Source organism: Bufo bufo, chromosome 3 (assembly GCF_905171765.1).
Source record: "Bufo bufo chromosome 3, aBufBuf1.1, whole genome shotgun sequence".
Taxonomy (NCBI): domain Eukaryota; kingdom Metazoa; phylum Chordata; class Amphibia; order Anura; family Bufonidae; genus Bufo; species Bufo bufo.
Genome location: NC_053391.1, coordinates 562,326,681 through 562,348,990, shown reverse-complemented (window position 1 = coordinate 562,348,990; position 22,310 = coordinate 562,326,681). Strand labels below are relative to the sequence as shown.

The window sequence follows — 22,310 nt, the reverse complement described above, 5'->3', positions numbered from 1 at the left end:
TCAACTTCAAACAGATCCGTCCCCATTGACTTACATTGTAAGTCGGAACGGATCCGTTTGGCTCCGCACGGCCAGGCGGACACCCGAACGCTGCAAGCTGTGTTCGGGTGTCCACCTGCTGCTGAGCGGAATGGAGGCCAAGCGGAGCAAGGCTGATCCGCATCCACTCAGAATGCATTAGGGCTGGACGGATGCGTTCGGGGCCGCTTGTGAGAGCCTTCAAACGGAGCTCACAAGCAGAACCCCGAACCCAAGTGTGAAAGTAGCCTTAGTCAGTCAGTTATGCATTCCGTTATGGAATTCCGTTATGGTCCGTGGTAAAAGAATCCATAACGCAATTCCGTAAATACCACAACACAAACCCGCACACGAACTTCAAAATAAGAAATTCGCTCATCCACCAACTATGCCTAACTTTTTTTGAGTAGTGTAAGGCTACTTTCACACTAGCGTTCGGAGCGGATCCGTCTGATGTTTCATCAGACGGATCCGCTCCGATAATGCAGACGTTCGCATCCGTTCAGAACGGATGCGTCTGCATTAAAACTTAGAAAATTTTCTAAGTGTGAAAGTTGTCTGAGCGGATCCGTTCAGACTTTACATTGTAAGTCAATGGGGAACGGATCCGCTTGAAGATTGAGCCATATGGTGTCATCTTCAAGCGGATCCGCCCCCATTGACTTACATTGTAAGTCTGGACGGATCCGCTCGCCTCCGCACGGCCAGGCGGACACCCGAACGCTGCAAGCAGCGTTCAGGTGTCCGCTCACTGAGCGGAGCGGAGGCTGAACGCTGGCAGGCGGATGCATTCTCAGTGGATCCGTCTCCACTGAGAATGCATTGGGGCCAGACGGATGCGTTCGGGACCGCTCGTGAGCCCCTTCAAACGGAGCGCACGAGCGGACACCCGAACGCTAGTGTGAAAGTAGCCTCAGTCACCAGTGAGTTTCCCTTTAAAGAAACAATGGAAGACAAGAGCAACTAATACAATACAAGCTAGGGAAACCGCTTCAAAAAGTCAAGAAAACACAGACATGATGTAGTTAATAAAAACATTTATTTTGCATTTATACAGAACAACCTTAAGTCTATTGTGAATCTGAACATCCATCTGTAATTTGCACAGCGTTTGCTGGCATGTTCTGCCTGCACAGACAAGAGGGGGCAAGTATGTCACACAGTTAGAGGTGTAGGAGTGTATTATATAGGATTCCCTTTCTTTCTAGAGGCTAATGGGCGATTTCCAGTACTGCCGAGGAAGTTAGCTTTACCAGACTAGTTTTACCAAGTTGGGAGCAATTACTTGAAAGAGATGGTAGCAGCTTAAGTAATGCCAAATAGGGCCAAATGACTATTGTATTGGTTTAATCCGTTTTATTTACGGTTTCTGCTTTCTTATAGCTTCCAAATATAGCCAAAAATATGGTATAGAAGCGGTTTACCAAAAAAATAATTCAGCAGCTTGTGCAATCTCAAACCGTGGTTAGATATTGCTCACTACACACTGCTGGAGGAAACAGGAAAGGAAACAGGCTAAAAAGCAGCTTTTAAGAAGAAACATACGTTTTAAACACCTGAACCGTCTCCATCACAGTGGCTTTACCTTTTTATCACACACAAGAAAAAAATAAAAATAATTGTTCATACATTCATGACAGATAACCAGGGGATGGCAGGAATCTAGACATAAAAATCTGAAAAATAAAAGCTTCACTTAAGATATGACCAGAACCAGGAATAAAAGCTGCACATCATCACAGGAAGCACTGCTGCGAGACCGTTCTTGGTTCTCTGTGAACTCAGAAGGGAACATTCTCCGATATAAAAACAACCATAAAAAAATCCTAGAAAAGCAGCCAGGCAGAGAGTCCATTTTCCAGGACAAATGTGTCGCCCATACATGTATCAGACATGCAAGGAACGGATAGCTTCACAACTGACCACACCACTAGTGTGACAGCACTATCAAGCTTTTGGGTTTTTCCCCCCAAGCCCCATGAGAAAAGGTTTCATGGATAAAGAGGTTGTGCAGCGTCTTAATAATGATGGTGATCTAGTCAGATCAGCAGGGGCCCAACTCCCTGCACCTCCGCCGATCAGCTGCTTGAAGGGTTAGCTGTGCTGGTGCGAGCGCTGCTTCCTCAAAATTACCTGTGCGCTGTTCTGTTACAGCGGCAGCGCAGGGTACTTACAACTTTTCGGCCCACTCATTTGATAGGGATGGCTCAATTGTAGTTTACCTGCGCGTCGTCTCCTTTTGAAAAAGAAGCAGTGCTTGCATGAGCGCCAACAGCTGATCGTGGGGTTCAAAATCAGGCCATTGCATAACCCCTTTAACAGAAGAACCATGTAAATTTTAGAATGCAACACTAACATATATATAGTGTTTACCAAAAATCTTCTATAAAGATATGACCCTTTGCTAGAGCAATTGCAAAAGTCACAGCTTTTTTTTTGCCGCAGTATAGCTGGAGCAGACAAAGGTGTACAGCAAGTCTTGCAGGCTGGTTTATAAATAAGTAAAAGGAAGGTTATAGGTAACCAGTGAACAACAAGTCTGATCCCTATCGGCAGCACATGAACCCTTTCCTGGTGGAGAACTGAAGCGCTCCAGCAGGGAAGGTAGATGAACAGGATATGTTGTGAACAGAACATATTTCAGCATAAATAACCAAAAAAGTGTTTTCTTGTCAGCGCTCAGAAGACAATGGGGTGCAAAGCAGTCTGTTGAAACGAAAGGTGTACTGTCTTTTACTTGGCCCTTCACCCAGAATGAGTGAAGCCTTCGGCGTTCCGTTTTTATTTAACCAGATTTTGCTTTGACTAGCTGCATGAGGCCATCTGTGCTCATGGATTTAGGCCTCTCCAGAGGGAACCCAAGTGCACGGCTCCAGATAAGCTGAGAAAGGACTCCCAATGCTCTTGACACACCAAAGAGGACTGTATAGTAATTCATCTCCTTCATGCCATAATACTGCAGGAAAAACACAAAATAATCAATTATAGGCAAAATGCAGCTTCTAAACCCATCTTACATCTGTTGTCACATTGTTGATCCACCTCAATTGGGCTTTGTGTAGTGCCTCTCACTGGGCTATAGATTTATTATATTTTTTTAAATTTAATTCCATGCATTTTGGGCTAATATTTTATATAGGTTTGGAGCGGTTTGGCTTTTCCAATCTGTAGAATGAATGCTGTTCCCTAGCAAATCTCTGTCTTCAGTCCCACGGTCACCCCACTCCATATATGATTTATGACCATAATGAAAGTTCTGAAGATCATTCAGGAGAGGAGAGCGACTGGAAACTAAGCCACAAGGCTGATCTCACACAAGCAAGTTTTCTGTCTGGATGCGATGCTTGCAACAAACCCAACAACATCCGGACTGAATCCCGACCCATTCATCTAAATGGGTCTGTGCACATGAGCGTTGTTTTTCACACAACATCTCTGCATTCAGGAAAAACCGTAGCATCTTCTATATTGTCCGTTGTTCATGCAGCCCTGTCTCCATAAAAATGAATAGGGCTTGCGTGAAAATTGGAAAACATTCGGATGCAATGTGTTTTTCACTGATGGACGCTAGGAGATGTTGAGTGTTATTCTTCGGTTTTTCTTCACAAGCATGAAAAATGCAGGGAAAACAGATTGTGGTGTCTGCAGGGGAAAAACTTGAACACTGAACGCAATCAGAGACAAAACCAATTTAGCTTGAGTTCAAATGCACAATGCATCTTCTAAACCTGGACTGTATGTATCTTACATCGTATTTGCAATGTTGAATACTTTTGTGGTAATACAGAAGTATTAAGGGAGTGATATCTTTATAGGCTAACCAGAAAGAAAACATATTGCAAGCTTTCACAGCACAAAGGCTCCTTCAGGGAAGATTACAAAAGAAAGACTGAGAAATAGGCCCAACACTTACAGGATGTTACAGAAAAACATGTACACGGGGGGGGGGGGGGGGGGGGGGGGGGGGGATGCATAATTAAGATAAAGCTGATCAACAAGTGGACATGGCGGAGACTATGTAGATTAGGGATTGGGAGTCGAACTGAGGGAGGTGTGAATTTTGTCTAAATAGTGGGTTGTAAAACCAGGGGTGAGATTCAGTCCACTACTTATTGATTGGAATTAGTCATCATTTTAAATTCCCAAGTTTTTCTGTCTATCATTCTTAAAGGGGTTCTGCACTTTGTTTAAACGGATGATCTATCCTCTGGATAGATCAGCATCTGATCGGCGAGGGTCCGACACTCGGGACCCCCGCCGATCAGCTGTTTGAGAAGGCAGCGGTGCTATAGCAGCGCCGTGGCCTTCTCACTGTTTACCGCTGGCCCAGTGACGTCACTACTAGTATCAACTTGCCTGGGCGGGGCTAAGCTCCATTCAAGTGTACAGAGCTTAGCCCCGCCCAGGCAAGTTGATACTAGTCATGACATCACTGGGCCTGCGGTAAACAGCGAGAAGGCCACGGTGCTGCTACAGCACCGTTGCCTTCTCAAACAGCTGATCGGCGGGGGTCCCGAGTGTCGGATCCCCGCCGATCAGATGTCGATGATCTATCCAGAGGATAAATCATCAGTTTAAACAAAGTGCAGAACCCCTTTAAGAATTAAAACCTTTAAGTCATTCATGGGGTGTCCTGGTCCAGAGAAATGGATTCCTACTGTTGGATCGGCTTTGTGGTTTATCTCAAATCTGTGCAGGTTCATTCTGGATCACAGTTTCTGTACAGTATCCCCGATATCAATTCCTCCATTAGGACACCTAGTACAGAGTATAATGTACACCACAATGGTACAGAAACTGCGATCCAGAATGAACCTGCACAGATTTAACATAAACCACAAAGCCGATACAACAGTAGGAATCCATTTCTCTGGACTAGGACACCCCATGAATGACTTAAAGGTTTTAATTCTCAAAGGGAACTTTAAGAATGATAGACAGAAAAACTTGGGAATTTAAAATGATGACTACATTCCAATCAATAAGTAGTGGACTGAATCTCGCCCCTGGTTTTAGGACTCACTATTTAGACAAAATTCACACCTTCCTCAATTCGACTCCCAATCCCTAATCTACATTGTCTCTGCTGACCATGTTCACTTGTTAATCAGCTTTATCTTAATTATGCATCCCCCCATGTACATGTTTTTCTGTAACATCCTATAAGTGTTGGGCCTATTTCAGTCTCTTTTGTAATCTTGCCTGAAGGAGCCTTTGTGCAGTGAAAGCTTGCAATATATGTTTTTTTCTGGTTAGCCTATAAAAGGTATCACTCCCTTCATACTTATGTATTAACACAAAAGTATTCAACATCGCATTGTTTTTGTGGGCTAACACGGTACTATGCAATCCTTGCCTTAGGGTACTTTCACACTTGCGTTTTACTTTTCCGGCATACAGTTCCGTCACAGGGGCTCTATACCGGAAAAGAACTGATCAGGCATATCCCCATGCATTCTGAATGGAGAGTAATCCGTTCAGGATGTCTTCAGTTCAGTCGTTTTGACTGATCAGGCAAAAGATAAAACCGTAGCATGCTACGGTTTTATCTCCGGCGAAAAAAACTGAAGACTTGCCTGAATGCTGGATCCGGCCTGCGCAGACCGGTAAAAATGTGAAAATAAATAAATAAATAAATAAATACAAAACTGATCCGTCTGTCCGCATGACCAGCCTCCGGATCAGTCTCACAAATGCTTTCAGTCACATCCAAATCGGCGGATCTGGCGGGCAGTTCCGACGACGGAACTGCCCGCTGGATCACACTGTGTGAAAGTAGCCTTACATCATATTTGCTATAACATCAGTTTTTCCTTGAACAGATCTTGACAATTTGTATTACTCGTGTAAAAGAGGCCTTAGAGACAGCATGACAGGTTTCTGCAGCCTACTATGTATTAGAACACAGGCAGGCTGCAGAAGCTAACAAAGTCCACAATATTTTTTAGTAAAAAGCTATTAGAAAATTGTTAGCCCAAGATACTTGCAATTAAATAAAAAATATTGATCTAAAAAGATGTCCGTAGCCTTGGACATTTGCACAAGTATTCTAGTAATTCTAGATGTCAGATTATGAGAATTATCTTTAGCAACAGTATTTACCACTGTAGATAAACAAAATGTAGGCACAACTATACAGTCCACCCATTATAACCATTCCCTCCTATATAAAATTTCTTGCAATATACAGGACAAGGGTGAAGACTGCAGCAAAACGTAGCACAGTAGAACAACCGTAGGTTTGCCATGTTCCTACCTGTAAGAGGACACCACTATGAGCATCTACATTGGGCCAGGGGTTCTGGGCTTTTCCTTGCTCAAGTAATACATTGGGTACAATCTTGTAGAGCTGAGCCACCAGCTTGAACATAGGATCGTTGGGAAGATGCTTTAGGGCAAATTCTCTTTGACATGTGTAGCGAGGATCAGTCTTTCTGAGGACAGCATGGCCGTACCCAGGTACCACCTGTCATGAACAATATTAGTTGTGTAATTAACCTCAACAATAATACTACAATGAATATATAAAGGAAAATAGCGCCTGCACGTACCCTGCCAGAATTCAGTGTGTTCCAGATGTAGTCTCTGAGCTGCTCATCTGATACTTCTCCACCCAAATCCTTCTGCAGACTTGTTAACCAGACTAGCACCTCCTGTAAATAAAAGGTTTTAAATAAAATATTTAAATGGTACAGGATACAGAGTTCACTCACAGACCGGATAATATACGTACCTGATTGGCCAATCCGTGGAGAGGACCAGCAAGTCCATTCATGGCAGCAGCAAAAGATAGGTAAGGGTCAGAGAGGGCACTGCCAACCAGATGACTGGTGTGTGCACTTACATTTCCGCCTTCATGGTCACTGGAATTTAAAGAAAACATGTCTGTCAGTCAAGGAAGACTAGGTGGGAAAAGAAAAAGTTGCTCTCCATAGGGAATAACAGACCAGAGGTGACAGGTGAAAGTTGCACATAGTGTTGAGCAAACTTGTGTTTTAAGTTCTGCGTCCAAAGTTCGGGTTATCGAAGAATCCAGTTATGGATTCCGCTACCACGGACCATAACGGAATTTGGAATCCATAACGGGATTCTTCGATAACCCGAACTTTGGAAGCAGAACTTAAAACACAAGTTCGCTCAACACTAGTTGCACACCATTTCAGTTCCCAAATTCACAACAGCCATGCAGTGAACAGGGAAGAAAGTGAAACTACCTCTCAGACAGTAACCAACTAGAAGACAACTGTCAAGAGCCTTGTCTGCACAGATTTTCTAACCAAGATCTACGATACCTTGCTGTCAGCCCACAGATCAGGCGGTGCCACACTGCCTGGAGTCAATAAGAATGCACACAAACCCCCCCCCCCCCCCCCCCCCCCCCCTCCCCTCCCCTCCCAAAAACAAAACGTGTGAACATACAGTAACGGTAGATTTACACAGCAGTGTAGTTTATGCTGATTTTAATGCGTTTTCGCACCAAAACCCACGTTACTTGACACTGGTTTGCCCCAGATTTCCCCCTTTTGCATTGCAGAAGGTCAAACCTGCACTAGAAATCCACACAAGCAATTGACGTGCAGCAGATATTTAAAATCCACACCATGGGTCAATTTCTACATTGTGTAGATGAAATTTTGAAAATCTCATCTAATTTAGCTAGTACTTTATTACGCTGTGGATTTTCCATATAAACCTGCATGTAATATGCACCACGTGCATGTGGCCTGAAGGCCCTTTCACACCGACCGCCTGACAGGCAATTATAAAACACAACATTCATTCCTGATAATATCGACTTGATAGGCAGTTATAACAACTGAACAATTGCTACTGTGATCGCTCATCCCTATACAGATTCATTGTTTGATGGGAGCAGTTCCCCATTTACAAAGGCAAATCTGCTGCCTGCAAATGATTGTGTGTGCTGCATGAAAAGGTGCCATTATCAGATGCTAGAACATATGGTGATCGGTGGCACATGTACCCAGAGCAATTATTGGGAATGACCCTTCGTATAAACCTTCATCCCTGATAATTGCCCCAATCCTTGGCCTATGTAAAGGGGCCTTTTTTTTTTTAAACTCGTTTTATTGAACGAATCATTAGAAAAATACAGATCATGGTATACATGAAGGTCAATGAGACATTCAAATGCAGAGTAAAACAAAAACAGTACCATAGTCATACTAACATCAGTTTCAATAAGTTACACTTCACAGTTATAATGAATGTACAGAGCAATCGTGACGGGCAGGACACATGTCTACAGTGTGTACACAAGCATTTTACCCTAACACTGCATTAAGGTTATCTGAAAATCTGGGAGCTGAATACATCGTATGCATGGATGAACACCAAGATCCCCACACTTTATTGAACTTCTGGGGACAACCTCGGTTCTTAAATACAATATTCTCATAGGACACCACGTTGTTCACAAGTACTTTCCATTGGTTAATAGAAGGTCGTCTATCACCCATCCAGCGAATCGCAATAGCCTTTCGTGCGAGAAATAATGTTTCTCTTAAGAATATTCTACAATGGTGGGGATATACTTCCTCATCCAGAATACCAAACAAACATACCTGTGGAGTCAATGCCACAGAAGGATGCGTGAGTGTATTAAGGAAACTTATAATGTCAGACCAGAAGTTTTGTATATATGGACATTCCCATATAAGGTGCCAGAAATTTGCCCCTTCTGCGTCACATCTGTGACATCTGGAATGTGTCAATTTGCCTATCCTTTGTAGCCGCACGGGTGATAGATAACTTTGATGAACAATACATAACTGTATGAATTTATTGTTGATAGATGGGGAAACCAATACAGAGGATTCTAATATATCATTGATTTCCTCATTAGTAATACCTGGTATTAGTGCTTCCCATTTAGATAGCACCAAGAGGGGGGTTCCATGCATTTTAGTATTCAGCAGGTGGGTATAGAGAGCAGAGATGAATCCCTTGGGAGCGTATGACACCAATCAGTGGGTAATCAGAAATAGATATTATAGTATTTCCAAAGTGAGTGCTCATTGCATGTCGTACCTGAAGATATTTAAAAAAGGATGTTCTAGGGAGATCATGGCGTTCCTTCAATTGCTCAAAGGAATTAAACACATTACTGGTGTATAAATCTCCCAGTACACCAATCCCATGACCCCTCCAGAACCGTCCATCTATTCCTGTGCGAAGGGAAGGAAACATAGGGTTATCCCATAAAGGTACCTCAGGTGTCAGTCCTGTGTGAGAATGCAGTTTCTTGCCGGCTTCCCAGACTTAGGCGGCTAGCTTGTGTATAGGTAGGAGCAGTCGACCAAACAGTTTTGGTTGTTCCAGCACTGGCCATAATGATGGAATATCTAAGAACACCGCTAACTGCTTTTCCGCTCTGGTTAGAGCACCTTCGGAGGAAATCCATGACTTTAACTGCCTCATTTGCCCCGCCAGATAATACAGATATAGATCAGGCAAGGACATACCTCCTTCACCTCTAGGCCTGCACAACACATCAATGGACAATTTACGTCTATTATTACCCCATATGAATGGAGATAGAAGAGACCTGAAGCGTTGAAATATTTTTTTAGGCACTATGCAAGGAGCATGCTCCAAAACATATAACCACTTAGGCAAAATAATCAGTTTGATCAGGTTAATTCGCCCCGGAACAGACAAAGGGAGTCCACTCCAAATCCTGAAATGTAAAGGGGCCTTTACTTGTACTATGACCACATTTAAACTGCTCTGTAAAGTCTTATCCTTTCTGATCAATATGGACATCTCAGCTTAATAGAAGCTATTGTACATACAATCAGACAGAGGTTAAAGCACAGAAAAGCAGTGCTGATTGGCATTTTATTAGTTTATCCCGTGCATTATAAGATTGGATCATTCTGCAGTTCTCTGGAAGTTATGACGCATTTACATTGACCAACTGGGTAGGCAATAATCAGGAAGGACCTGATCCTTCCCAATAATTGCCTGCTTATCAGGGTAGGTGAGAGCTGCATTTACGAGTGGTTATAACTGCAAGCGCTCATCCCCATGCAAATTCATTGTGCTGTTTAAACAGTGATCTGATTCCCAGAAACAAACTGCTGCCCAGAAACAATTATTTTGAAGTCAGCTTAAATGCCTGTTTCTTTGGGTGATTGGCAGACCATTTACACAGGCCACTTCTAGGGAACGAGCATGCATGCGAAGGTTCATTTCCAATAATCTGCCCGATAATGGACCATTAGACCAAATTAAAAAGTACTCTGTTGCAATGAATCTCCGCCAGAACTATATCTGTTCCCATAGAAATCTCAAGTACCTGTGGATGGTGAGATAGAGTCTCATGAGCTCTGTGAACTGGGCATCGGTGTATCCCAGCATGTTGCTGAAATTGTAGGACCAGTCCAAGTTAGAATCTATGGCTCCAATACTGCTTCCCTCACGGTAAAGGTTACGGTAGATCTTTGCTGCAACGCATGGGAGTTTTGCAATCAGATCCATGGAGTCTTCATAGATCAACTTTAAAGAAAAAAAAATATATATATAAATTATGTAATGACTGTTAATACAATACAATACAGAAATGTACTAGACTGTGCTTAGCATAAAGCCGGCCATACACGCGAGAGAAAGCTGCTAACTCCACCGATTCCAGCAGGACTGATGGATAATCTAAGCTTTCTCTTCTTTCCCCACATCGTCCAGGGTGAAGCAAGGACTGACATTTTGGAGTTTTAGTCTAGTCTACTTTCACACTAGTGTTTTGGCTTTCCGTTTGTGAGGTCCGTTCAGGGTTCTCACAAGCGGTGCAAAACGGATCAGTTTTGCCATAATGCATTCTGAATGGAAAAGGATCCGCTCAGAATGTATCAGTTTGCCTCCGTTCAGTCACCATTCCGCTCTGGAGGCCGACACCAAACCACTGCCTGCAGCGTTTTGCTGTCCGCCTGACTAAACGGAGCCAGCTGTTTTCTCTGACACAATAGAAAATGGATCCGTCCCCTATTGACTTTCAATGGTGTTGAAGACGGATCCGTCTTGGCTATGGAAGACATAATACAAATCGGATCTGTTCATGACTGATGCATGCGGTTGTATTATTGTAACGGAAGCATTTTTGCAGATCCATGACGGATCTGCAAAAAACGCTAGTGTGAAAGTAGCCTAAAGTGCACAATCCTTTGTTTCTGCAGGACAGAAGGTGCTGATAGAGGGGTCTAGCAGCTGTTTACTCCATTCTCACCATATACCGGTAGTTAAACGTGCACGTTCATGATGGAGTCAAGTGAAAGAACCTTTGGTCAAAATGTATCTCATGTGGATGGCCAGCTTAAAGTCCAGTGTGTACAATATATGACCACATTCTACAAATCACGTGTACCAGCTTGAAGGTCAAAGGGGCAGATTTTCAAACAGCACAGACATTGAACTCTTTGGTTCTGCACAATTTCATAAATTTTACCCTACTTGGGGACGATTGATAATAGTTATAGTCCAAGTTGACCTTTGATGAAAAACTGGACACTAATTCAGACACAAGGGCATGTGACTTTCCATCAGACTCCGATATAAAAAATAAATCTTAAGGGTGGTGGCGTTTGCAGAAGTGTTTGTTGTCACCAAGTATTCCCTGGAACAGGATCAAATGTTTATAGGGCATGTACACCTTTGTGTAAGTGAGACATAGCAGGAAATGATTTTGATGGGGTTTTAGAACGGTGGTGCTCCAGTTTATGCTGGGCTGTTGTCACTGGCATCACTGTTATGTGTGGATCATGCCCAGTCTTGTTTTGGGAGAACTGCACCTCAGTTTACCTTTAGTAAACAGTCCCTATCACCATGCAAAATAATCATCTGCATTTGTTTAAAGGGACATCTCCATCAAAACATTTTTATCACATATTAAAAGCCTAAGTGTGAATATTTTATGTAATTTTTGGGATGCTTGGACAGGCAGATGGTTTCTGGATAGAACTCTTGAAGTCACACCATGTATTCTACTTCCCGTAATAGCTCTAACTTCCTCTTTGTTTGGGATTTTGGGAAGGCAGTGGCACACAGTCTTGCTTAACCCCTTAAGGACACATGACGTACCGGTACGGCATGTTTCCCGAGTCCTTAAGGACACATGACGTACCGGTACGTCATGGCTTTAAAAAGCGATGCCGGCGCCGCGGGGGTTAATCGGAACGGGATGCCGGCTGAAATCATTCAGCCGGCATCCTGTAACAATGCAGGGGGGGGGTCATTTGACCCCCCCGCATCGACGATCGCAGAAAACCGCAGGTCAATTCAGACCTGCGGTTTTCTGCTTTCCCGGTCCATTCGGGTGTCCTGTGACCCGATGAACCGGAAAAAGACTGCGATCGGTGGCGTAATTATACACCACCTATCGCAGTCCGAGGATTTGGAGAGGCGGTGCTGGCCCTGGTGCTGAATGCCGCTGTCCAGGGTGCTGATTGGTGCAGGGGAGAGAGGCGCGAGATTCAAACTTCCTGTGCTCCTCTCTCCCCTCCTCTTCCTGTCCAGCACCCTGACCGTGCAGCATCGTCCAGCACCAGCTCCTGTGTCCCCCTAATCGCCATCCATCACCCTCCTGCACCCATCGCCACCCAGGTAGGTTAGGGTCAGTGAGGGAGAGGCACCTTTAGGCAGGGATAGAAGGGAAAAGTTAAAAAAAAAAAAAAAAAGCACATTTATTCTAAACTTTTTTGTTTCAGCTTTCAGACCCCAGACCCCCCCTGCCACTTGCCCCCCCCCCCGCATCCCCCCCCCCCCACCAGCACCCCCCTGCGTGCGCTGACTGTCCGGCACTCTTAGCGTCCGGCCACTGTTAGCGCATCGCCCGCCCCACCACCCCACTGACCGCTGATCAGCGTTGAACCGCTGATCAGCAAGTTTGAACTTTTTTTTTTTTTTTTTTCCCTAACACTTGCCCATTTTTTTTGCCTGGACTGTTTAGTACGTGAACACCCGTGCCCCCACACACACGCACATAGAATAAAGGTTTACACGCACGCACATACACACGCACACACACACACCCATGGCCCGCCGGATGTTCTCGGTGGAGGAGGCATACGCCCAGATTGCCTCCGACTCAGAGAGCCCCAGTGAGGATGAGGATGACCCCACGTTCCTTTTGTCATCCGCATCCTCCTCATCATCATCGGATGACGATGAGCCACCAAGGCAGCGGAGACGCCGCCAGGCGGAGCCAGGGGCCCCACATGCTAGGGATCCTGTGGCCCACCCCAGTACGAGCCGCCCTGGGGTTCGTACTGGTTTCCCGGCCCACCAAATAAGCCCACCGGAGCCCCCTGCCGATGAACTTAGCTGGTGTCCCCCAGTGGACTTTGAGCCCGAGATTCCGGATTTTGCTGGCAATCCAGGAATCCAGATTCCCACAGTGGGGTTTACTGAAATTGACTTTTTTATTTTTTTTTCAGTAACCCACTGGTGAATCTGATGGTGGAGCAGACGAATCTGTACGCCCAACAGTTCGTCGCTCAAAACCCGGGCTCATTTTTGGCTAGACCCGGTGGCTGGACGCCGGTCAGTGCAGCCGAGATGAGGACATTTTGGGGCCTCGTGCTGCATATGGGTCTAGTGCAAAAACCCAGTGTCAGGCAATACTGGAGTGGGGACATACTCTACCAGACCCCACTGTACAGTACGGCCATGACACGCTCCCGGTTTGAGGCCATCCGGAAATGTCTGCATTATTCCGATAATGCAGCATGTCCCCCCCGAAGTGATCCTGCCTATGACCGGCTGTACAAGATACGGCCGGTCATCGATCACTTTGGGGCCACATTTCAGCAGGCCTACGTACCTGGAAGGGAGGTCGCGGTTGATGAGTCTCTCGTTGCGTTCAAGGGGAGACTCAGTTTCCGCCAATACATTCCCACAAAGCGGGCGAGGTATGGCGTGAAGCTATACAAAATTTGTGAGAGTACCTCAGGGTACACTTAAAAATTTCGTGTGTACGAGGGGCGAGATTCCCGGATTCAACCACCAGAATGTCCCCCCACTCTGGGTGTTACCGGGAAACTCGTGTGGGACCTTATGTACCCACTGCTGGATAAGGGTTACCACTTGTACGTGGACAACTTTTATACCAGCATTCCCTTGTTCAGGTCCCTTGCCGCCAGATCCACGTTCGCTTGTGGGACCGTGCGGAAAAATCAACGCGGCCTCCCTGCCCACCCCCTCCAGGTACCTATCCCCAGGGGTGAGACCCGTGCCCTTACCAGTGGAAGCCTGTTGCTGGTCAGGTATAAGGACAAGAGGGATGTCCTTATGCTGTCCATAATCCACGGTAACAGCACCACCCCCGTCTCTGTGCGAGGTACCGCGCAACGGTCCTCAAGCCCGATTGTATCGTCGCCTACAATCGGTATATGGGAGGAGTTGATCTCTCTGATCAAGTCCTCAAGCCATATAATGCCATGCGCAAAACCCGGGCATGGTACAAAAAAGTTGCGGTCTACTTGGTACAGGTTGCCATGTACAACTCTTTTGTACTATCCCGAAGCGCTGGCAGCACAGGGACATTCCTCCAGTTCTATGAGGCAGTCCTCAAAGACCTGATCTTTTCGGACCGGGAAAGAGCAGGCCGGAGTACCTCGGGAACTGGAGGCGCCCGGATCGTCCCTGGCCAACACTTTCCAGGTGTGGTCCCCCATACTGGAAAGAAGGGACGAACCCAAAAAAGATGCAGAGTGTGTCGCAGGAGGGGGATACGGAAGGACACCACCACTCAATGTGACACTTGCCCCGATCATCCGGGCCTCTGCATTATCAATTGCTTCAGGGAGTATCACACTTCCATGGAGTACTCAATTTTTATAATCTCCAACAGTCCCCTAGAGAACATAAAAAACTATGTCTCTCAGACTTTGGAGACACAAACAATTTTTTTCCCCCAAAAAAATATTCGTTTTAGTGCAGGCATCCTCAAACTGCGGCCCTCCAGATGTTGTAAAACTATAACTCCCAGCATACCCAGACAACCTACAGCCATCAGCAGGGCATGGTGGGAATTATAGTTTTACAACATCTGGAGGGCCGCAGTTTTAGGGTGCCTGCTTAGTGTCTCCAAAGTCTGAGAGCCATACATATTGGGCATCGTCGCGTGCGTAAAAGTCGTCGCTATAAAAATAACATTTGACCAAACCTCTCGGATGAACAGCGTTAAAAATCTAAAATAAAAACGGTGCCAAAACACCCATTTTTGGGCAAAATTTCCATTTGAATCCTTTTTTTCCAGTAATAAAGCAAGGGTTAACAGCCAAAAAAAACTCAATATTTATGGCCCTGATTCTGTAGTTTGCAGAAACACCCCATATGTGGTCGTAAATGGCTATATAGCCGCACGGCAGGGCATAGAACGAAGGGAACTCCATATGGTTTCTGGAAGGCAGATTTTGATGGACAGTTTTTTTTTTTGACACCATGTCCCATTAGAAGCCCCCCCTGATGTAGCCTAGACTAGAAACTCCAAAAAAGTGACCCCATCTAAGAAACTACACCCCTCAAGGTATTCAAAAGTTACTTTATAAACTTTGTTAACCCTTTAGGTGTTCCACAAAACTAAATAGCAAATGTAGAAAATTTTTTGAATTTTATTTTTTTGTTACCTTGCCTCAAAAAAGTGTAATATAGAGCAACCAAAAATCATATTTACCCCTAAAATAGTCCCAAAACAACAACCACCTTATCCCATAGTTTCCTAGATGGGGTCACTTTTATGGAGTTTCTACTCTAGGGGTGCATCAGGGGGCTTGAAAGGGTACATGGTGTAAATAAACCAGTCCAGCAAAATCTGCCTTCCAAAAACCGTATGGCGTTCCCCTTCTTCTATGTCCTGCCGTTTAGCCAAATAGTAGTTTACGACCACATTTGGGGTGTTTCTGCAAACTACAGAATCAGGGCAACCCATTTTGAGTTTTGTTTGGCTGTTAACCCATTTTTTTCAGTAATAAAGTAAGAGTTAAAATGGAAAATTTTCCAAAAAATAGAAATTTCTAAATTGTTTCTCCATCTGCCATTAACTCTTGTGGAACACCTAAAGGGTTAACAAAGTTTGTAAACCCAGTTTTGAATACCTTGAGGGGTGTACTTTCTTAGATGGAGTCACTTTTTTGAAATTTCTATTCTAGGGGTGCAAGGGGGGGCTTCAAATGGGACATGGTATAAACAAAACCAGTCCTGCAAAATCTGCCTTCCAAAACCTATATGGCGTTCCCCTCCTTCTATGTCCTCCCGTTTGGCCAAACAGTAGTTTACGACCACATATGGGGTGTTTCTGCAAAGTACAGAATCAGGGCAACACATTTTGAGTTTTGTTTGGCAGTTAACCCTTGTTTTTTTTCCTGGAAAAAATTGATTATATTGGAAAATTTTCCAAAAAATCTAAAAATGTATGTCCATTTGCCATGAAGTGTTGTGGAAGACCTAAAGGGTTAACAAAGTTTGTAAAAACAGTTTTGAATACCTTGAGGGGTGTAGTTTCTAGAATGGGGTCATTTTTGGGTGGTTTCTATTATGTAAGCCTCACAAAGTGACTTCAAACCTGAACTGGTCCATAAAAAGTGGAATTTTGAAGATTTCTGAAAATTTCAAAATTTGCTTCTAAACTTCTAAGCCTTGTAACATCCCCAAAAAATAAAATATCATTCCCAAAATGCTACAAACATGAAGTAGACATATGGGGAATGTAAAGTCATCACAATTTTTGGGGGTATTACTATGTATTACAGAAGTAGAGAAACTGAAACTTTGAAATTTGCTAATTTTTCAAAATTTTTGGTAAATATGGTATTTTTTTATGCAAAAAAATTAACTTTTTTGACCCAATTTTAGCAGTGTCATGAAGTACAATATGTGACGAAAAAACAATCTCAGAACGGCCTGGGTAAGTCAAAGCGTTTTAAAGTTATCAGCACTTAAAGTGACAGTGGTCAGATTTGCAAAAAATGGCCTGGTCCTTAAGGTGAAATAGGGCTGTGTCCTTAAGGGGTTAAAGAGAACTTATCACCAACTAAAAGCAGTGCAATCTGCAGGCACCAGCTACCTTTTTATACACCCTTACATAGGATGACACAGCAGGCAATTATCAGGAACAAACCATTTGTTCTTGATAACTGACTGCTCAGAGGTGGTGACAGCTGCATTTACATGCAGCAATCACCTCTGCTGCATGGGGATGAGCGATCTCTGCTGCGATCATTGTTTCTGGGCAGCAGCAGGTCACTATTTAGACAACATGAGCTGCTGCTCAGAAGTGATTCTGTACGTGACCGCACCAGCAATGCTTCCACCCAGTGAACAAGTATTTGCTCGTTCATAATGCGATTGGTGGCACAAAATGCTACAAGGGGGAGCCATACTTTCACAACACTTCCATCATCTTCCTGGCTGCGACATTTCGTTTACACAGGTCACCATCACCATGCAGCCAATATACCGGACATCCTTGCCGAGGTTAGTGACTGGTGAAGTGGTGACCCGAGGGCATGGTACATCAGCGCTGCAGTCAGGAAAACAGCAGCGAGGAGGACTGGAGGGCAAACCAGCAATCTATGATTTCATGTGTATTGCAGTTTTGGGACACACAATGACTTGGTCAGGAATAGGTGACAATTTACCAGACTTGCACATGTTCCACATATCTTCATGGACGTTCTGCTACCTTTTATTGCTAGGTTTGCTTTCCCATTGCTGCAAATAATATTACATAAAAAAATATTGTTGGCTATGAAATAGAAACCAGACAGCATTTGAGAAAGGAGAAGTGTAAGAGTACTTTCACACTTGCGGCAGAGGATTCCGGCAGGAAGTTCCGTCGCCGGAACTACCTGCCGGATCCATCAAAACATATACAAACTGATGGCATTTGTCAGATGGATCAGGATCCTGATCAGTCTGACAAATCCATTGAAATGCCGGATCCGTCTCTCCAGTGTCATCCGGAAAAACGGGTCTGGCATTTATTTATTTTTCAAATTTTTTGCTGTCTGAGCATGCGCAAGCCGCAATGCTGGATCCGTTTTGCCAGAATGCGGCATTAATGCATTTCAATGGGAAAAATGCCGGATCTGGCATTCCGGCAAGTGTTCCGGAATTTTGGACGGAGATAAAACCCGCAGCAATGCTGTGGTATTATCTCCGTCCTGAAAAAGGCAAAAAGACTGAACTGAAGACATCCTGATCAGATTGCTCTCCATTCAGAATGCATTAGGATAAAACTGATCAGTTATTTTCCGGTATAGAGCCCCTGTGACGGAACTCTATGCCGGAAAAGAATAACGCTAGTGTGAAAGTACCCTAAGGCACTGCTTGTAGGAGAAGCGGTCTGCAGACTGGCAGCCTATTTATTACAGATGTCCCCAGTACTTTCCATATGTCCTTTGCAGAGCAGCGTCAAGGAGTCACAGCGAAGTACGTCAACCCTTGTGACCAGATCAAACATTAAATGCTCTGCATGCCATGTACTGAGCGTGTACATACAAGCTGATGGGAGGGATGGATGACATTGAAAAAGTCAATGGCTGGGTCACATTAACATACAATGGCTTCAGCTCTAGTGTGCATTTATAGAACAAGCTCCGTACAGGACTCGCCACTTGTTCTAAGATCACATGTGCCAATGCCGAAAACCTCACAGCTTTCAGTGTACGTGTGAGCGACCTGTCACAAAGCCAAGGACATTGATGGGTGGAGGGGAGACACTCATGGAAACTCCTAGCCACTCCTTCATAAACACACGTCACAGACTACAGTGTTGTAGAAGGTAATGCAAGGACACAGAAGTGCGACCTTGTGGGGGAAATCTCATAGCACATGTACCATAGGAGAAAAGGAGAGGTAAACAGCTGGACTATAACAAGCATCTAGACATTACCAGAGCCGCTGGTCTCCTTACAGGTTCTGAATGTATCTTGGTTATAGCCACCACCTTCTCACAATCATTGCACCGCAGTGGTCAGGTTACCATGGGGGAGGACCATGCAATTTACAACCAATTCTGCTTTCCAACATAAATCCATGGTAATTAGCTGCAGCCGCCGTGAAGAAATACCCTGAGAATGATGGTGCTCAGAACGAGCGTCACATTCATAAAGAATCTATTTCACATTTTCTGACACAGAAGTTGCTGAAAGTGGGCAACATCACTGCTTTCGCATTATGAGGTTTCTACACAAATAAAAAATAAATAAAAAATGTATACGTTTGTTGGAAATGTCCCCGGTGCCCCTGCTGAAGTTAAAGTAAGGGTGGCATTACACTGCCTGATGTACCGGCAGTGTGAGCAGTGATGGATGACATCTATCGGCGCTCGCTTACACCAGAATGATTGCACAGGCCGATGCAAACATAATGCGGAAGGAACAACTCGATTCTCCCTCATTCGGATCTATTCATTGTCGGCAGAACATCCATGATTACACGTGGAGGTGTGCCTCTGATAATCATCCCGATGAAGTGTGTTCTCATTCACCGGCTGATTGACTGCTCAATTATATATGCCTATAGTTGAGAATGAGAGTTCCTATGAACGCTTGTCCCCGATGTATCACAACATCCAAAAAGAGTCAAAACTATTAAAATATTTTTCCTGTGTGCTGTACACCCCGAACAAGTGTCATATGTACCAAAATGGTACCAATACAAACTACAGTTCGCTCCCAAAAAAAGCCCTCCTACAATGAGTATTCTCAATTACAGGACACATTTAGAATTACAGTATATTTAACCTTTTCATTTTTACTAATTGCTCTTCATCTAGTCGTAGGATTGAATCGTGGGACAGTTCATTAGAAAAGGCTTGGAATGTAAGGCTGCATTTTGGAACAGGCTGCCCCCTAAAGGATATTGTTAATACCACATGCTTTTAAAGGGAACCTGTCACCTGGATTTTGTGTATAGAGCTGAGGACATGGGTTGCTAGATGGCCGCTAGCACATCCGCAATATCCAGTCCCCATAGCTCTGTGTGCTTTTATTGTGTCAAAAAAACGATTTCATCCATATGCAAATTAACCTGAGATAAGTCCTGTCCCTTACTCATCTCACATACAGGACTCATCTCAGGTTAATTTGCATATGGATCAAATAGTTTTTTTGTTACACAATAAAAGCACACAGAGCTATGGGGACTGGGTATTGCGGATGTGCTAGCGGCCATCTAGCAACCCATGTCCTCAGCTCTATACACAAAATCCCGGTGACAGGTTCCCTTTAAACACAAGAGAATTGCACATACAAATTCACAAGATGTGCCATGTGTTAAAACCAGAAACTGACACATACCGTTTTTATTTTCAGATTATACATTTTTAAAGTCTATTTCCTGAACAGGACTATGGGGGCTGCAATATTGTCTGAGCTGTTGAAGGGAATTTGCCCCCTCAAAATGCATTGCAATCTGCTGGCAGCAGGTTATAGAGCAGGAGGAGCTGAGCAGATTGATATATAGTGGGAAAAGATTCAGAAAAAAAAAAGTGTAAATTATACATTTAAATCTCTGGTCTTCCTGAGGTCAGTTGTTCACGTGGGAGATCTCATTAGTGAATAATAGCATTCACTATATAAGTGTGTATACACAAATAGCTATGCATGGGGGTGGTCTTAACCCTTTCTACCCCAGAGGTTTTTTTTTTTTGCTCTCCTGAGCCATAACTTTCATTTGTCTGTTCACATGGGCTTATTTTTTTGCAGGACAAGTTGTACTTTCCAACGCCATAATTTAATATTGCATATGATGTAGTGGGAAAAAAATTACAAATGGGGTGAAATTACAAAAATAAAAATAAAAAAATATAATAATAATAATAATAAATAAATTACACCAGTTTTAAGTATATTTTTTATTTTATTTACGAAGTTTGATAAAAACTGACCAGTTACTTTTATTCTACAGGTCAGTACAAATCTGGCAATACCTTATATGTATAGTTTTTCTTGCGTTTTGATAGTGAAGTTTTATTTCTTCGTCGCCATATTTTGACCACTATAACTTTTTTGTAATTATGTGTACGAAGCTGTGTGGGGGCTCATTGTTTGCGAGGCGATCTAAAAACTTTTCATTGATACAATTATGGGGTGTGTATGACTTTTTGATCACTTTATTTAATTTCGTAGAAAATGAAGCGACCAAAAACGGCCATTTTGACGCTTTTTTCCATTTTGCCGTATAGGGAATATATTTTTATACTATGGGCGTTTTCGCACATGGCTACACCCACGATGTGTATTTTTTAAAAAAAATTTAGTTCTTGTATTTTTTTTACACTTTTTTTAGTTCCTCCGATCGCCGCATGGGGGAGCTGGAGCATCAACGGAAGCATGCGCTTCCGGTGTTTCACCTGTTCAGATGCCGTGGTCAGGATTGACCACGGCATCTGAGGAGTTAAAGGGGTTCTGCACTTTGTTTTAACTGATGATCTAGCGCCGTAATAGTACGGCTTTAAAGATGGCGCCCCCTCCTGAGCGGAGCGGGTGCCATAGCCGCAGGTGGCCTGCTGTTTCTTATGGCAGACACACGCGGCTAATGTCCACAACCGGCAGCAATGCTGATCGCGGACATTTAAAGGGGTTCTGCACTTTGTTTTAACTGATGATCTATCCTCTAGATCAGGGGTGCACAACCTGCGGCCCGGGGGCCACATGCGGCCCTCGATACCATTCTGTGCGGCCCCCAACCATCTGGTAACAGACATGTATGTCTATGTTTTGTGACTGCTTAAATGTATTTTTCATGAATTCTTCCATTAGATGGGAGTCCTGGAACTGTAACTAGATATTAATGTTATATACTGTATGTTCAATATACCATAAATACAGTATTTCAGTTAATACCTCTTTAAATTTTATTTTTGGCCCTTGACGTTGGTTCAGTCTGACAATGTGGCCCCCAACCAGAAAACGTTGTGCACCCCTGCTCTAGATAGATAATCAGCTTCTGATCAGCGGGGGTCAGACACCCGGGACCCCCGCCGATCAGCTGTTTGAGAAGGCAGCGGCGCTCCTTTAGCGCCCCTGCCTTCTCACTGTTTACCACCGGCCCACTGACGTCACGACTAGTATAAACTAGCGTGGGCGCGGCTAAGCTCCATTCAAGTGAACAGAGCTTAGCCCCGCCCATGCTAGTTAATACTAGTCGTGACGTCAGTCGGCGGTAAACAGTGAGAAGGCCGCGGTGCTACTGGAGCGCCGCTGCCTTCTCAAACAGCTGATGGGCGGGGGTCCCGGGTGTCGGGCCCCCGCCGATCAGAAGCTGATCTA

The 22,310-nt window shown here is 44.2% G+C and overlaps 1 protein-coding gene across 1 annotated transcript in view; it reads right to left on the bottom strand.

Annotated features, from left to right (window-relative positions):
• Window positions 1-1,040: 1,040 nt before the first annotated feature.
• CS (citrate synthase) overlaps window positions 1,041-22,310 on the bottom strand; it is a 50,871-nt gene continuing 29,601 nt past the window's right edge. The window contains exons 7-11 of the mRNA XM_040425553.1: window positions 10,340-10,539; window positions 6,752-6,881; window positions 6,570-6,671; window positions 6,275-6,484; window positions 1,041-2,974 (exon numbers count right to left, since the gene is read on the bottom strand). Of these exons, the coding sequence (XP_040281487.1) occupies window positions 2,804-2,974; window positions 6,275-6,484; window positions 6,570-6,671; window positions 6,752-6,881; window positions 10,340-10,539 (813 nt within the window). The 3' untranslated portion in view covers window positions 1,041-2,803. The remainder of the gene's footprint in view (window positions 2,975-6,274; window positions 6,485-6,569; window positions 6,672-6,751; window positions 6,882-10,339; window positions 10,540-22,310) is intronic.